The following is an 18,544-nucleotide window of genomic DNA, read 5'->3' on the forward strand; positions in this document are numbered from 1 at the left end:
TTTTAACAATCCCCACTCCCATTAGCTCTCTCACCTCATCTCTAACATACTCTTTCTTGGGGCACACTGGCCTCTTTGCTGCTTCTCAAACATACCAGGTGTGTTTTCTTAAGGCTTTGCACTGTGGCTCTTAACACCTTTCTGGACCCAAATACCTGCATGGCTAACTCATGTCAACTTTTCTAAGGGGCATACTGTGACTATCCTATTTAAAACTAAAAATCAAACCTCCTCTCATCCACCCCGAACCCCCCTTGCTGTGTTTTACTTTTTCTTTTTTCCATATATTTATCATCTTCAAACATACTATATTATTTATTTATTGTTATGTTTATTGCCTACTGTCAATCTTCCCCTGCTGGAATACAAATTCTATGAAGGAGGAAGCCTTGTCTATATCCTAAGCGCCTAAAATATGGTAATCACCCAATAAATATTTGCTGAGTTGACTACTGAATGAAGCTAAACAAAAGGAAAAAAAAGGTAATCCCCATGTATACCAAGATGCTGATGCCGAAATTATCTTTTTATCTAGAGTAGATTTTGTGGTTAAGCTTTCCTCTAAATTTCACTATCACTAAATTGAAGATACATTAGTCGCCCTTACCCACAGTTTCACTTTCCAGTTTCAGTTACCCACTGTCAACTGAGGGATGAAAATATTAAGTGGAAAATTCCAGAAATAAACAATTCATAACTTTTTAATTGCACACTATTCTGAGTAGTGGGATGGAATCTCGCACCAACCCGCCCCATCCTGATTAGGACATGAGTCATCTCTTGTCCAGTGTATCCATGCTGTGTATGCTACCCACTCCTTAGTCACTAAGTAGCCATCTTGGTTATCAGATCGTCATGGTATCACAGTGCTGGTGTTCAAGTCACCCTTATTTTACTTACTGATGGCCCCAAACTGCAAGAGTAGTAATGCTGGCAATTCAGCTATGCCAGAGAGAAGCCGTAAAGCGATCCCTTTAAGTGAAAAGGTGAGTATAGTACAATAATATATTGAGAGAGACCATATTCATATAACTTTTATTAGAGTATGCTGTTATAATTGTTCTATTTTACTATTAGTTACTGTTGCTAGTTTCTTACTGTGCCTAATTTATAAATTAAACTTTATCATAGGTATTTACATACAGGGAAAAATATAGTATGTATAGGGTTTGGTACTATCTGCGGTTTCAGGTATCCACCGGGGGTGGGTGGAATCCATTTGGAACACATCCCTGCAGATAAGGGGGAACTACTTTGTATGATATATATAAACCTTTAACAAATTCATCAGACTGCATTCTCTCAAAACAATCTGTATGGAGAACTCTCAGTATCATTCTTCATTCTAATTAGATACCCATTGGGCATGCCTCTGAAAAGCTCCATTTCTTAACCAGCACATAATACACAAATGTGCTCTACTATGCACTTGTACACAGCTCTTTTTTTAACTGGCTTTGGTATATATAATCCCAGACTATTTGAGCTCTCAGAAGACAGGAATATGTTGATGCATTCTATCCCAATCCCTGTTTTCTAAAGTAACATCTTTCACGTATGGGTACATAGCACTTTTGAGCATGACAAGAGACAACAACACCCAAAATACTAATTCTTTTAATGTCTAGCTTTTATAGTGATCAAAGCTCTATATTCAACCATCAATTACAGGGAAGAGACAGAAGAACATATTAACAGATACCATGGAGAAGCATGCAACAAAAGTCAGACTGTAGGAAACACTATATGGCAAAGATCTGCTTCATTAACAAATAAACTCCAGAAAAAGAAAAGCAGATGGACTTGTGTACTAAGAGACATATTATATGGATCTTCTTTAGATCCTGATGGAAACAATTACAAAAAATAATTAAGTTATTTAATTAAAAACAGTAAGTTATTAAGTTATCACAAAATGGCTGGATATTATAGATTATATATAAATTATATTTGGATACTGACCATTTTTTTAGCCATCACATTTAATATTGAAAGAAATGATTATTTTTTAGGTGTGATAATGGTATTTTGGCGATTTTTAAAGTAACTTTTATCTTTTAGGGATACAATATGAAATACTTATAAATGTATAAAAACATGTCAGAATTTGTTTCAAAATAATATGAAGTAGGGGAAAGTGGAAAGGGATATAAACTGGGGTTGGCAAACTTTTTCTGGAAAAAAGTCAGGTAGTAAATATTTAAATATTTTTAAAAGCTACATATTAAAAGCCTTTGAGAGCTGTATGATCTCTCTGTGGCATGAAAGCAGCCACATGACATATAAAGAAATGAGAGTAGCTGTGTGCAAATTTATAAAAATGGGCAGTGAACTGGGTTTAGCCCTTGGGCTGTAGTTTGCAAGCCCTTGGTATAAATAAATCAAGGACTGGCCGTGAGTTTATAATTATTAAAGCTGCGTATTAGGTAATTATCATTATACTCTTCTATTTTCTATATGTTAGAAATTCTCTATAAGTTAAGAAAAAAAAGCCTGGATCACATTTCAAGATCACTGGTCTATTTCCATCTGCATTTAAAGTTTCATTGAACACACATTTCAGATACATCTCATTCCAGTTACACAATTCATTAATTGATACCTAGAAGTTGTAAACGGTCCTTGGCCATAACCAAATTAGTCATCATTTTAGCTTGAAGGCGTCTAGCTCTGTCACACTGTTCACCTGAAAGAAGAAAAAAAAATTAAAATATCCATGTTTCCCTACTAATAATGCTTCCGGATAAAATATCACCCCAACTAATCTCATGGGGAGTCACAGTCTTTATAAAGAAATTAAGAAAATATTATTTTCAAATAATAACTTTTAAAAAATTGGTTATAGTTCCTTATGCTGGTTTCATATCTACTGTGGTTATTTCATGGATTTCATGGATTTTGAGATATATTTTTTCCCTACATTTTGAAATCTTTGAAATCGGGATGTATTTTACAACCACTGCCAACTTACTAATGCTATCAGCCAGGTTACAATCATTAACAGTTTGTTACTGCCTGTGCATATGCAACTTTGGTCATAGATATGATGTTACACTGCTGTTATAACTATATCTAAATAAGGTCAGGAGATTATATTTAATAAGGTTTAAAATTCTATGTCATAAGAAGTGTATGTGTCAGTTTAATTGACATAGTTGTTTTTTTCTATTAGTGGTAGAATTGAAGGCATTTTTGATTCAGTAATATACTATTTTTCCTATAACCAACTCATTTTCTTCGAACTCTTCTTCTATGAAATTGACAAAGAACAGCAAACATATTTTGTATATAATTCACAAAGTCATACTCATAAACTCATGAAAGTCTCAAATGCCTAACCTCCCATATTTACTTGTTCTACTCTGCTCTATTTTATGCAGAAGACCAGTAGCTAGAGTAGTCAGAATAAGAGGAGAGAAAAAACACGGTAAATATTGGACACAATGTAATTATTGGGAGATTAGCGGTTATATGTAAGTAGTAGAGTCAGCCAGCGAGACAAGAGACATCCACTGGGTGGACTGATCTATAAGGCTAAAATTTCTAGGCTACGTATTGTAATTTTAGTTTCTGATTTTATTTTAGCTACAATAAACTGAAGTTCTTTACTTATTTAATAGTGGTACCTATGTACTACACAACAGTCACAGCATAGTATTTAAGAATTCAGGCTCTGGGGCCAGCCCAGTGGCTCAGGTGGTTGGAGCTCCGAGCTCCTAACACCAAAGGCTGCCGGTTGGATTCCCACATGGGCCAGTGAGCTCTCAACCACAAGGCTGCTGGTTCAACTCCTCGAGTCCCACAAGGGATGGTGGGCTCCGCCCCCTGCAACTAAGATTGAACACGGCACCTTGAGCTGAGCTGCCTCCCGGATGGCTCAGTTGGTTGGAACGTAGGCTCTCAACTACAAGGTTGACAATTCGATTCTTCGAGTCCCTCAAGGGATGGTGGGCTGTGCCCCCTGCAACTAGCAATGGCAACTGGACCTGGAGCTGAGCTGCGTCCTCCACAACTAAGACTGAAAGGACAAAACTTGAAGCTGAACGGCACTCTTCACAGCTAAGATTGAAAGGACAACAACTTGACTTGGAAAAAAGTCCTGGAAATACATACTGTTCCCCAATAAAGTCCTGTTCCCCTTCCCAAATAAAACAATAAAGTCCTATTCCACTTCCCCAATAAAATCTTTAAAAAAAGAACTCAGGCTCTGAAGTTGGACAACCTGGGTTCAAATCCTGGCTCTATCACTTGCCAGCTATGGGGCTGTAGGCAAGTTACTTAACTTCTTTGTACTTAAGGTTATTCATCTGAAAAACAATGGTAACAGCAACAGCCTCAGAGTGTGGGGTTGTGGTGAAAATTAAGAGATAATACATATGAAGTGCATACAATGCTTGGGCACATAGTAAGTGTACAACAAATGTTATCTATACATTTAAAGATAATATTAGACGCTAATTTTTTATTTGAGATAATAGAAAAGTAAAGATGAGAAATAATTGCTTTGGTTTCAAAAAGTCAAGTGTGAATCAAAGTTAAGACATTTACAGCTCATATTCTAACATGCACTCAAGCATTACCCATAAATGCAAAGGGGAGTCTGTAGATTAACCACTTCTTCCCTGCCTCAACAATGAGGAAAAAACTAAGTTTGAAAAATATGGCTAAAGGGGCAGCCGGTTAGCTCAGTTGGTTAGAGGGTGGTGCTCTTAACAAGGTTGCCGGTTCAATCCCCACATGGGCCACTGTGAGCTGTGCCCTCCACAACTAGATTGAAACAACTACTTGACTTGGAGCTGATGGGTCCTGGAAAATCACACTTGAAAAACAAGAAAAAAGAAAAATATGGCTAAAAATAGGGCTAAAACATCACCAAGAAGGATATAAATGATATACTGGTTTTTGCCTGACTGTTATAGGTAATCAAGTTTGAGCATATCTGGTTATAACTTCATTTTTAGCATAATTAATAAAGCATGAAATGTAAGTAGATAATAACAATTAAAAATCTGTTAAATACCTTTAAGATAAATGGATCTGAAATCAGGGCAATCATGTGAATATAATTTGGGATGACTACTAAACAAATGTAAAATATAACCTTACCTTGCCCTGTAACTGTGACAGCTATTCCTTTTTCTAGTTCTTCAACACCCTTCTTATACCATTCCACAGCTTGCTCCTTTTGTCCTGCTTTAAAGTAGAAAAATTATTTGTATATATCACAAGTATAAAGAATACACTAAATATTTCCCAAAATATGCTGTTATTATTAGATGATACATGAAAAAGACAGTTGTGATCAAACAAGTCTGAAAAATATTATTATATGACTTGTTAGGATTTTTAGCATCTTAATGTAGATATGAATTTCCAAAACGGGGATATAGACTTCAATGTTTCTCAGAATTTTAATGCTGAGTTCTTTATTTATTCATCATCTCATGGTATTGATACTTATAACCATTTTGAATGCTATACTAGGGAGAATGTATTTTAAATAATTGGTTTTAAAATATATACATGACTTCAATAATAGTGAGAAAAAAGACTGTTTAAATGTATTTAAATTTGATGTAATATGTTTATTGTTCGGTGCCTCCTTTCTACAGCGTTTATTAACAAATAACTGCTAAATGAGAATTGCTACATGAGATTACTACAAGTGTGGCATTTAGTAACACATTTCTATTTTCTTTGAAACAAATGACTGGTTTATAACATTAATTCTTACTCCAAGTTAAGCTTAAAAAGAATCTAAAAATTCAACATATCAACATGTATGTAGGATATTTCTGTAAAGTGATAACAATTATATGAAAATCTCATTGTTTTCGAAAATTAATTTCTTAGTCCTTAGAATCTGCAAAGCCTCTAAATGGCTAATACAGAGAGACAGTCAAGTTATGGTAAGAATCACCTATTACAATTGTGTGTTTCATTTTTTTCCAAACTCATTTCCCTATTTAATCAAACAAAAATTCCCATGTCTTTTATTAATATTTGAAATTTCAAAATCAATAAAATATCATGACTCTCTTGATAACATAGAATAAACACAAAATAAACACAGAATACTACACACAACTAAGAAATGCTGTCCCTTTATGAGTGGGTACCACCTACCTCTCTATCCCTTCTCCATCCTAAAAATAAATCACTAACTAAACTCAGCCCCTGGGACAGGGTAATTTCTTATGTATCACAGTGCCATTAGTATTTTACATAATGTCTGGTTCAGAGTAAGTGCTCAACAAGTACTTGATAATAACAAATGAAGAAATTATTAAGATTTGTTGTAAATCAACTCAAATGATTTGGATGCTTACCTTCTTATTTTTCATAAAGAAAACACCTGTTTACATGTATTTTTGTTATTTTAATTTGAAAGAAGGGGAGAAATGACAGAAAATAGTAAAATAGCATTTGCATTCTAGACTTCCAGTGGTGGGAATATTGCTAATAATGTCACATTTGCTTAAAATTTTTTAAAATAAACTACAATCTAACAGATTAAACAGGAGTTCCTTTTTTGTGCCTTTTCCCATTTCAACGTCCCTTCCCTTTTCAAAAACCACCATCATGAATTCAGTGCATACTTTTCTAGTGCATCTTTTTCTGTTGTTCCTATTTTATTTAAAAAATTTACATTGCTTTTGAGATTTTTGTTGCTGTATAGAGATCTAGTTCATTCATTTTTGCCTTCTGTATAGTATCCTATATCATCCCATGATTTATTCAACAACTTAAATAAAAGATATTTAGGTTGGTTCCAGTTTTTCAATATCTCCAATAACGCTACAATAAACGTACTTGTGCCTGTCCCCTCATGTAACGTACGAGTTTCTCTAGGGTATGTGCTTAAGAAGTAGAGTTGATGAGTCACAGTCCACCAGTCTCCTCCATTCACCAGAAACCTACACACTGCTCTTGTAGAGTGCTTGCGCACTGTGCCCATTCACACTCCTAACAGCAGTGTATGACAGTTCTCATTGGCAACATCTGAACAAAAAGTTTTAAGGAGTTGAGTACATTACTGTAGGCAGATAAAATGACTGATTACAAATACATTCACAGCTCAACAATTACTCAATTGCCTAATATTCTTTGGTAACAGGTAGCTGATGTACTGCCTTATTTGAATCTCACAAGTCAGCATGATACAAAATGCATAGATATTTCTTACCTAAAAATAGAAGACTAGTGGAGAACGGACAGACATATAGGCCAATGGAACAGAAGAGAAAGCCCAGAGCTAGACCTACATTATATCACTGACTGACTTTCACAGAGATGACTAGGTAATTCAGTGGAGGAAGAATAGTCTTTTCAAAAAAATGATGCTGTAATAATGGACATCCATATGCAAAACCTTCGCATGCTATACAAAAATGAAATTCAAATGGATCACAGACCTAAATGTAAAACCTGAAACTATAAAATTTATAGAAGAAAATATAGACAAAATCCTTTGTAATGTTGACTTAGGCAGAGACTTGTTAGAACATAAAAATTCATGAACAGTAAGAGAAAAAAACTGATTGATAAACTAGACTTCACTAAAATTAAAAGCTCCTGTTCTTCAAAACAGATTTAAGATGATGAAAAGCCACAGACACCTATACTGGGAGAAAATATTTGCAAAACAACATGTCTACTAAAGCACTTATAACCAGAATATATAAAGGACTCTTACAATACAATGATAAAAAATTAACTCATTAAAAAACAGTGGTCAACAGATCGAAACATACACTTTACCAAAGAAGAAACATAAATGGCAAATAAATACAAGAAAGAAGCTAAACATCATCAGTTGTTAGCAAACTACAAATTAAAACTACAAGATACTATTATGTACATAATTTAGAATGGAAAAGAAATTACAAGATAAAGCATAAATGGACCTCTCATATGTTTGTAGGTGTAAATACAAAATGGTACTGCCATTGTGGAAAAGGGTTTAGTAGTTTCTTATGACATTAACACGTATTTACAACATGACCCACCAATCTATTCTTCCACACATTTACCCAAAGAAATGAAAAGATTAAAGACCTGTACATGAATATTTATAGTAGTTTTATTCATAACAGTTAAAAACTGGAAACAACCCAGATGTCCATCATTTAGTGAATGGATTAACAAACTGTAGTACATCCATACAAAGAACACTACTCAGTAATAAAAGAGAACAAACGACTGACATGTAGGAATATGGATGAATCTTAAAAACATGCTAAGTGAAAGACGCTAGACACAAAAGGCTACATATTATATGATTCCATTTATATGACACTCAGTGAAGACAAAACTATAGGGACAGATCAGATCAGAGATTGCCAGGGGCTAAAGGAAGGAGAGGGGACTGAGCACAAAAGGGCAGAAGGAAGCTTCTGGGGTGATAAAATATTCAATATATTGATTGTAGTGATGGTTACCCAACTGTTTGTAAAAATTAATTGAATTATACACCCCTAAAAAGGGTAAATTTTACTATCTATGAATTATACCTCAATAAATCTGATTTTTAAAAAGTGCATTATTCCGACATTTATGTATATGGATAACCGCTGTGACTTAGATTATAATATTGGAACTAAAATTTTGATTACAAGAGTAGGATTAGAAGAGAAAAGCTAGAAAAATATTTTTTAAAATACTGTTTCAAGGATTGGAGTTTTCAAAACTGAAAATTACCAAAATGTGGAAAGGAGAAAAGCCAACAGAAGTGAACCTGGCATTTGGGGCACTTTTCTGCTTGAAGCAACAACTGCCAATTCTGAAAGCAAAAGTGATCGAGAAACTAAGCAGAGCTTTCACCAGGCTCATGGAACTAAGTTAAACAATGAATTCCAGGGCATGCCCAGGAAAAGTAGTGGCAAAGATCCAAGGATTTCGGTTTGGACCCTGTATTATTGAAGAGTTATGAACTAGGCCAGACTGCACAAAGGCTGAAACCCATATTCAAATCAATTTAATCCCTTAAGGTAGGGGAAACTACAGCCCATAACTTCCACTGATCACCCTTCTGACTACATCATAGCAGAAAATAATCAAACCTTTCAATGGTCTCTAGCACAGAAAAGGCCTTCAAGATACTTTAAATAAGAGTTCCTAGTTTCCCTTATACATTTCCCTCTTACCCCTGTGGCTCCAAATAACACTCAAACTCAACTAACCAGACTACACCAAATCAAGAAAGTTGGGATGAAAGAAACTTACAATCACTTGTTGTATTGAAAATATTAGCCAATAATTTGAACAAGTAAACTACATACTATGTTTCCCCGAAAAAAAGACCTAGCCGGACAATCAGCTCTAATGCCTCTTTCGGAGCAAAAATTAATATAAGACCCGGTCTTACATTACATTACATTACATTACATTGTATTATATTACATAAGACCGGGTCTTATAGTAAAATAAGACCTGGTATTATATTATAGTATAGTATAGTATAGTATAGTATATTGTAGTATACTATAGTATATTATATAAGACCGGGTCTTATAGTAAAATAAGGTCTTATATTAATTTTGCTCCAAAAGACGCAGTAGAGCTAACTGTTTGGCTAGGTCTTATTTTAGGGGAAACACGAGTCAATGGCCCAAGGGTCAAATACAGTCAGCTGCCTGTTTTTGTACATACAGCTTTACTGGATCACACTCACTATAAAAAAGTATTAGGCAGTTGTGACACATAGCTTAAAAATTTACTAAACGGCCCAACAAAACAATCAAACTGAATGCAAAAATGAGCAAAGAACTTGAATAGACATTTTTCTAAAGAAGATATGCAAATGACAAATAAGCACATGAAAATATGCTCAACATCATACGACATTAAGGAAATGTAAATCAAAATAATGATGAGATACCACTTCACATTAGGATGGCTGTACTATTTTTTTAAAAAATCTTAAAACTAACAAATGTGTAGAGAAATTAGAAACTCTTGTGCACTGGTGGTGGAATGTAAAAATGGTACAGCTGCTAGGGAAAACAGTTCGGCAGTCCCTCAAAAAATTAAACATAGAATTACCGTATGATTCAGCAATTTAACTCCTAGGTAGGTATTCAAAAGTATTGAAAGCAGGGACTTAAACAGATACTTGTACATCAATGTTCATAGCAGCATTATTTGTAATAGATGGAAACCCAAATGTCCAACAGATGAACAAAATGCAGTATATACATACAATGGAATATTATTCAGCAAATTAGTAGAGACGGAAAGCAGAACAGAGGTTATCAGGAACTGGTGGAGGGGAGAATGGAGAAAGGGAAATGGGGAGTTACTGTTTAGTAGGTATGGAATTTCTGTTTGGGATGATGAAAAGTTCTAGAAATGGATAGTAGTGATGGATGCATAATGCTGTGAATGTACATGTCACTGAATTATACACTTTAAATGATTAAATTGGCACATTTTATATAATCTATGTTTCACCACAATAAAAAAAAATTACCAAATGATCCGTTACAGGCAGTTTGCTGATCCCTGGTATACAGCAATAAAAACGAATAAAATACTGCCACATGCAACATCATGAATTAATCTGAAAAGCATAATGTTGAGCAAAAGAAGTCACACACAAGAACATATGTGATTCCATTTATAAAGCTCAAGATTAGGCAAAATTGATGTATGATGTTAGAAGTTAAGATTTGTAGATGTCTATGCAAAGGATGGGGAAAGGTAAGTGAGTGGCCCTCCCACTCATGAGAAAGGTGGGCTTCTGGAGTAATATTTTATTTCTTAACCTGGTGGGGTTTCAAACTGCTGTGCGCAATTTGAAAATTCATTAAGCAATATATTGTACTAATTGTGCACTTTGTATATTTTAAAAAAGTGTACTTAAAAACTGAAAAAATAGAGGAAAAAGATCAGACATATTGAAATGGAAAGAGTTCCAATACATTAAGTGAAAAAGGTTATAGATTAGTTTGTATGTAACACGGTTTTTTTCATCTGATGAATAAATATTTATCTTTGTATAATTAGACAGTCAGGAAACTTGTTAGTAATCATCTCTCTAAGGGTAAGATTACAGATTTTCTCTTTTTATATTTGTTCATTATATTTTAAGTATGTGTTACTGAACAAGCAACAGAAATACTAAAAATATCCACCTTTAAACAGATAAGTATAATAGACTAATTTGTGAATTATCTACTGCATCTTTTCATTTATGCATTAGTGGTACCCAGACTGCCACGAGAAAAGTCAAAACAAGAGTAGTTTGGGGTAGAGAGAGATATGTGTTTACAAGTGAGTTAGAAGACTGAGATTTAAGTCCTTGCTCCATGATTTAATAGCTGTATGATGTTGGGAAAGTTAGTATGTCTGAGCTCCAGTCTCCTTACCTAAAAACAAGATAACATTTCCTTCACGTAACTCTGAGTTGTGGCAAAGATCAAACGAAAAGGGTACACAGTAATACTTCAAATAATAAAGAGGTATGTAAACATTACTTTTACTATCTTTATTATACTTGTATTTAGTAAATTTGATTAACTAATTTAAATCCTTGTACTCCTAAACTGTATGAACAATTACATGTTCCTGAATTTTGCTCATTCAAGTTATACAAAGCCCACTGCTTTCTTTTACTTATCTAATTTAGTCCTTCTTAAGTATCTGTTTACAAACAACTCCAGGTAGCAAATACATCCATTTTCCTACACAATTTTCTGCTAGTAACTTGCAAGTGTCACAATTAGCAGAGTAACAGATATCTTTAAAGATCTTGCAGATTTTAATATGTGCTAATCCTCAATAAACCACAGGGATCATGAAGCATCAGCCTAAAAGTCCCTTAATTCTCTTGTAGTTTTCTATTACAGAAAGGATGCTTTCTACTCTAATTCAGCAAAATGGTCGTATTTGCTTCCATTTTTAAGCTTCAAGGTTTTTTTCTGAAGTAAAGACTTACTTCCCTATTAAATGGGATGGTTTTGAATCCCATGTAAAGAAATCATTTCAGTTTGGGACATTTTCTTTAAACTTTAAGAATGTTGATTAATTTATCTTCTTTAAAGTCTTTTGAATTTATTATGTATGGTGGGTAATTTTAATTTCCTTCTGTGCATTTTCTGTATTTTCCAAATTCTTTACCAAGAGCTTGCATTATGTTCACATATGAGTACAAAAAATTCATTTTATCTCTTTTGTAATAAAAAGCTAGGATACTAAGTGAGGAGTGAAGTTAGAGGTAGACTTCCATCTGTTTTTTTGTGAAGGGTCACAATAAGCAAAAGTATTTTTATACTTTAAAAGTAATTCTTCCCCAAATCTCATTTACACAGCTGCTGTTTCCTAAAAAGGGTAATGGAAGCTAGGTATCAAGGTTTAACAGTGTTCTAATATAACCTCTAACATAATCTTAAAAGAATTGTTGAATTAATAATAATAGTTACCATTTTCTGAGGACCTACTATGCACAGACACTAAGCATTTTACAAACATTCTCTCAGTGTAAGTAACTTGCCCAAGATCCTTTGTAGTTGGAATTCAAATGTCAATTTGGATAAGAGGCACTGCAATTTAAAAATGATAAAATTGGACCCTCAAAGCTGAGAAAGAGGAAAGCAGCCCTGACATCCAGGAGCTGGCCTATCAGGTAGGGCTTATTTTCCCCAAAAATAAGACCTAGCTGGACAAGCAGATCTAATGCTTCTTTTGGAGCAAAAGTTAACATAAGACCCGGTCTTATTTTACTATAAGACTGGGTATAATATAATACTGGGTCTTATTAATTTTTGCTCCAAAAGACGCATTAGAGTTGCTTGTCCGGCTAGGTCTTATTTTCGTGGAAACACGGCAGGAGCTGACCTGGCATTACAGCTAGGCCTCGGTGTTCTGTTGAACATATTCTGTTGAACATAAACAATTTCACACAACATAACATCACACACAGCCACTCTATAATCATGTCTAAACACAGACAAATCATGAACAACGTCCAAGCCATTAAATACCAAACATCCCCCTCTTCAGGCTCAGGAGTGCTTCTTAACCAATTACAGCTTTAGCTTAACCCTGGTCTTACCTCTTTCTAGATCAGATTTATTAAGATACTTAATCATAGAATTATCCTTACTTCCTGACAGCATCCAATCCAGAGGAAAAGGCTGCTGCTTTAAATCCTCTTCAAAATCACCTAACACAAGCCCAAATTCTTTGGGTTCTTTCCAGCACCCTTTTCCTGAGATACACCACGGTTTCCCAAGATGTATGCTCTCCCTGGTTAAAACAAGTAAAATAAATCCCACTGTTAAACCACAGGTGTGTCCCTAGTGATGGCTGACTGAAAGGGATCAACAAAGCCCACTTAAGAACAACAGTTAATTCTCTCCCTTTCTATTATAGCATAAAATATCTGCAGAACAACAGAAAAGATGTGAATAAGTGTAGCACGTCTATGCTACACCCATATAGCTGTCAAACATTTAACAGTCTCCAAGAAAATAATAGATTTTGACATTTTTCTTTCCTCATTTACTAGAATGAACACTGCAGAGATGTGAGTATGCTCGAAGATGTTTCATTCTATAGGATATCTAGCATGAGCAATTATAAGTCACAAAGCAACAAAAAAAGGCTACATCAGCATATTAATACCGTCACTGGTATTATATAGGTCAAGGAGAGGAAAAATAGTAGAAAAGTAGAGCATCTATACTTTGCCAGAAGGAGAAAATCCAACTACTATTGAGTAGAGCAACCACTGTTGGGGAAGAACATGGTGGAAAGCGGCAGAAAGAGTTAGGGAAGATTTTTCTTCAATAATTTAATATTCACTTACTGATAATCTCTTAATTGTTATTAGGATGATTTACAATAATCTTAGGAATCTAGTTAACAGGTGAGTTTTACAGGGTTTAACTGTATTCTACATTAGGAAAAATATAAACTGCAATAAACAAACAGCTAAAAATAGAATAAGAAATAAAGCTCCTGACAGTGGCTACCTTTCTATCTCTTAGTGCAAATACCACTAAATATTCTTGAAGAGAAATGTGAAATGTTTATCATATATTTAATAAAAGGTAAAGTTATTCTCTGGGAAAAGTATGATATCTGAATGTCCATCCATCAGAATACTTCTTTCTTTATTATAATGATGTATACTTTAAAGCCCAAGAAAATTGTCTGAAAGCAATCCTTTCAAAATGGTGTCCAGTAGTTTTTAGGAGTAAAAGAAAGTATACCAAATCTGACACTTCTGGTTTCTACACTCTATCTTCACCTTCTAAAAACAGATGTGGTTAGGCAAGTATTTTGTGTGTGTTTTAAATAAAGTCCAAAGGTAAATAACATGGAATTACAAAATTATATGGAAATCAACTTTTTATATAACCTGCTGTTTTCATATAAACTGACTAGGAATAAGTCAAAAAGGATTTTATTTAGACAATTTTTGTCCTTGATGCCAGATTCTTCAGCCCTACAACATCCTGAGAAACTGGCTCTCTCATACAACATTCTGGACCCTTACTGTCAAGTCCTACATACCTGAGGTAATCCAACCACACCTAGAGAACCTGCACCGCTGTACTACCCAGGATATCTCAGGCTTGTCTACCTGCAGGGGCCATGTGAAACATGTTAGGTCATATCCTGGTTAATCCAAAGAACCACTGTTACCACCTCCTCTTTTCTCCCAAGGATACATGGGATTCTGCATTACAAAACAGAGAACCTGCTTAGTATAAAACAAAAAGTATAAAATCACAAGTCTGTTCACCTAAATGCTGTTCCTGGTTCTGCTACAGTGAATTTACTCTTTAAATTTCAGTTTCTCCATATATACAATGGATATCATGGGTTATCAGTTTTCCAAGGATGTTCAACAATTTAAGAAAATATCCACAAAACTATCTAATTCCTTGAAAAAAAATGAGGGATACATAATATAAATGAAAATATATACACATTTATTAATTACATATGAGTATGTTGTCTTAACAGATCTCACTGGAGAGGAAGTGCATTTTTCTCAAATAACATGTGGAATGCAGAGCTGTGCAAATTAACTGGTATCCGATAAATGTTTGCTTCAATGAATACACCTCACATAGCCTTATATTAGGTAAATACAATTTGCTGTGTTAGTCTTCTCTATTTAAGATAGTCTGGTTAAAGACAAACTTAGGCCTTTATGAAAATTCAGTATCAAAGCTGAGTATGCGATAAAAAAGAATGAAATCCTAAATAAACAGTCACCACATTAACCTCATTTATACACTATTTTATTAAAATAAGATTTAATTTGGCCTTTACTATTTCAAGGCACCAAATGTTTCAATTAACAACACTGTAGTCTGAAATAACTCACTTTACCTGATGAAATAAAGTGGGTCTCAGAACATTTAGAAGCTAAGTCAAGTTGCTAAGAGAATGGCAGTACATGACATTACAAGACTCTTAATGGTTTAACAGAGTTAGGAAAACTTTGAAGACTGCCTATCCAGTTCATTTCTATTTATATATATATATATATATATATATATATATATATATATATATATATGTTTGTTTGTTATTGATATATATTTTAATGCAGTGTGAAAGAGGGAGAATGAAATTCTCTTGGAATTAAGTTCTGTATTGTCAAGGATGGCTCTGAGGCAAATATACTTCAAATGTGAAGTCTTACAACTGGGTTAAGGCTGAAGTACAAAAATTTTCAATATGCTAAAGGAAAAACTTAAGATAGAACCATGACAATATGAACTCTGTTTTACTTCATTTTTACAGGAAAATGAATATATAACTAATTTGTTTGTTTGAATTAATTTTCTCATATGATTCATCAGCTATAGAATTCAAACTGAAGAGTTATCATAGCCCATTCTGATGTCCACTTTAGAAATTAACGCATAAATAAAACAAAAGCCTTTGAATAGAAACATCATCAGTAGAAAGAGGGTGAAATAAGGGGCACATAGATTGCTAAAATATTTGTACTTAAGGAAATATTTTAGGAGGATTTAAATATAATATATGCATATGTGATACTCAAAGATAAATCACTAGCATGAAACTCAAGGTCTGAATTCTACTTCTGTCACGAATCCTCACACAGAACTGATTTTTCTGCAAATCTAAGAGCCTAGGGTCTTTTTTCTTTTCCATACCTAGGTTTTCCTTGACCTCTCTTCTTATCCTACCTCCCAACGCCCAACACCCAGTATTAACTAGAATTTTATTTTCTGGCTTTCTCTTCCTAAACACAACAATTAATCTACCTTTAAACATATTTCCTCTACTCAAAAACATCTTTTGACCTAGATTAATCAACTTCAGAGGACCCTATTGTAATAGGGTACTGCAATAAAACAGTGCTTCTCTAGGAAAGGACGATGGTACCCTTCTTCATCCTCCCCAAGAGATCCTTGGAAAGAGGTGGTAAAGAATGAAGCAGTTAACAAAACACTTCCTTCCAGAAATACATGGTATTTTTTCTTAAGTGTGCCTCCTTCCTTGAACCCTCTTAACCTCCACTGTCCTTACACTCCAAGACCATGAATCACTGCCTTTCCTTATATCCTACTTCTTACTACCTCGCCCCATCAAAGAAATAGGTTTTAACAAAATTGAAATTCTAGAACAGTTTCTGGAGTTGATAGTGGAGAGAGAGCGACTACAAATGAAGTGCAGATTGACTTTTTTTTTTAATTTAAATAATGGACAATGCAAGTGAGTACTTAATAGAGGTGTGGTAGAAAAGTGTTCTTTGGTAGTTAAAGGGAAAAGGAAATCTCAGCATAGTGGAGTTGGGATGAAAACAGGAATTTTCAAAATGTATTCCTAATTTCATTTATCATCTTCCATAAAAAAACTTTCATTAGCAACTTGCATAGGTTTGGAATGATCTGCTTTAATCTTTGGAGCCTTAGTTTGTTCATCTGTAACATGCTGACAGTAACAGTACCTTCACCTCACAGGGTAATTGTGAGGATTAAATAGATAACACATGCAAAGCTAAGAGCACAGTGCCTGACACATAGAAAGGCTAAAAAACATTAGCTTAAAAGGAATCTGAAGGATGTAGTATCTTTGCTTTCGTTCAGAAACATTTTGTTTTTAAGTTTTATTGTAAAATGGTATCTATAAGTTTATCCTATTCTTTCACTTAACATTTCAATTTAGAAACTCAGGTTACCTTGGAATACTGATTTAGATAAAGTCAAAGTAACCAGAGGCAGAAGTTTTATGCTAAAATAAAACTTTACTGAAAAATACTTAGGAGTCATTATACTGATCAAATGACTGTCATGAAACTTTAAAAATGCAAATTCAGCTGTAATCATATGCAGCTGTTCTTTTCAAAATTAAGTCACCATTTGTTCTTTTTTTCTGACACTACAGTACTCTGCTTTCATTAAAAGCCTATAACAAGGCACAGCTTCTTCGATATCAAAACCTTTCAGAAACCTGGCTCAAAGGAAGACACACTGTTTACAGTGCGAGAAAGAATCCGTGTGGTCACTCTAGGACAACTGTCACTGTCATCAGCACGTCCAGATATCTCATGGAGACTTGGGTCCTGAGAAGTGTAGGGGAAGGCTGGTGTCTGAAACCAAGTCGACAGCTAGAGTGCCCTGAAAGGGGAGAGATTTTAACTGGGAATCGTAGAGGATGAAGGTCTGACTGCGGGGAAGCAGTCTCATGGGGCGGATCAATTCCGGGGGTGCACAGCCCGCTCCCGCCGGCAAGGGACGCAGGTGTTGCCCTCTTTCGGCGACCCCACCAATTTCTTCCCGACGCCGCCGCCCCTTCCCCCCAGCCCTCCTGTTACCTTTCTCGTCCTCATCGATGCGCAGGGCAACAGAGATGTACTCGAAGGCCTGTTTGTGGAAGGCTCGGACGCGCTCAGCCTCCCCGCCCGGCACCGGCGCCGGTGGTGAGGCCGACGCCGGCGTAGCCGGGGAGCTCCTCTTGGCGGCCATGAGGGCGCGGGAGAAGCGCTGGCAGAGCCACACGAAGAGGAGCCCCAGGTGGAAGGCGACCAAACGCAGCAGCGCGAAGCCTACGAACAGCGGGTAGGAGAAGTAGTACAGGTTCCGCTTATGCAGCGACTCCGGCGGAGGGGCCGGCCTGGGGGCGGGACGGGCGGGGGCCAGGCAGGGGGGCGGAGGCCTGGGAGGCACCGGGCTGCTGGGGCCGCCGGAGCCTTTTTTCTTCCCTCGTCCTCCCGGAGAATTCATTCACAGCTCCCACTGCCGCCGCCGCCATAACCCGTCTCCCGCAGACCGACGGCGACCAAGGGACGGCAGCGGCCACAGGAACAGAGAGGGCCACAGAGCCCCGCGCGCCGGCAGGTCCCAAGAGCTCGGCACCTCCACACGCGGCTCGTCGGCCCCGCCCCTTTCTCCTCTCAAGGCCGGGAGCACAACCCCTTCTCCTCCTCCTGCGGTTGTTGGTTCCTGCCCCTCCCTCTCTCTGTCCTCTCAGCCGCCTCCGGTAGCTCAGAGAGGCGGCCGCGCGCGCACGCCGTCCCGTGTCTTTCTCCGGCGCGCGCGCGCGCGCACGC

General features: G+C 35.9%; 1 protein-coding gene across 4 annotated transcripts in view; it reads right to left on the minus strand.

Annotated features, from left to right (window-relative positions):
* Positions 1-18,540, minus strand: part of SPAST (spastin) — a 50,054-nt gene extending 31,514 nt beyond the window's left edge. For 2 of the 4 annotated variants that reach the window (XM_074331859.2, XM_019741586.3), the window contains exons 1-3: positions 17,810-18,496; positions 5,107-5,190; positions 2,603-2,686 (exon numbers count right to left, since the gene is read on the minus strand). In XM_074331859.2, the coding sequence (XP_074187960.1) occupies positions 2,603-2,686; positions 5,107-5,190; positions 17,810-18,218 (577 nt within the window). In that variant the 5' untranslated portion in view covers positions 18,219-18,496. Of the gene's footprint in view, positions 1-2,602; positions 2,687-5,106; positions 5,194-17,809 lie in introns of all 4 variants that reach the window. The other 2 variants (XM_019741577.3, XM_074331858.2) reach the window with 2 other exon arrangements.
* Positions 18,541-18,544: the final 4 nt, after the last annotated feature.

Source organism: Rhinolophus sinicus, chromosome 2 (assembly GCF_057876585.1).
Source record: "Rhinolophus sinicus isolate RSI-liver-muscle chromosome 2, RSI-T2T, whole genome shotgun sequence".
Classification (NCBI taxonomy): domain Eukaryota; kingdom Metazoa; phylum Chordata; class Mammalia; order Chiroptera; family Rhinolophidae; genus Rhinolophus; species Rhinolophus sinicus.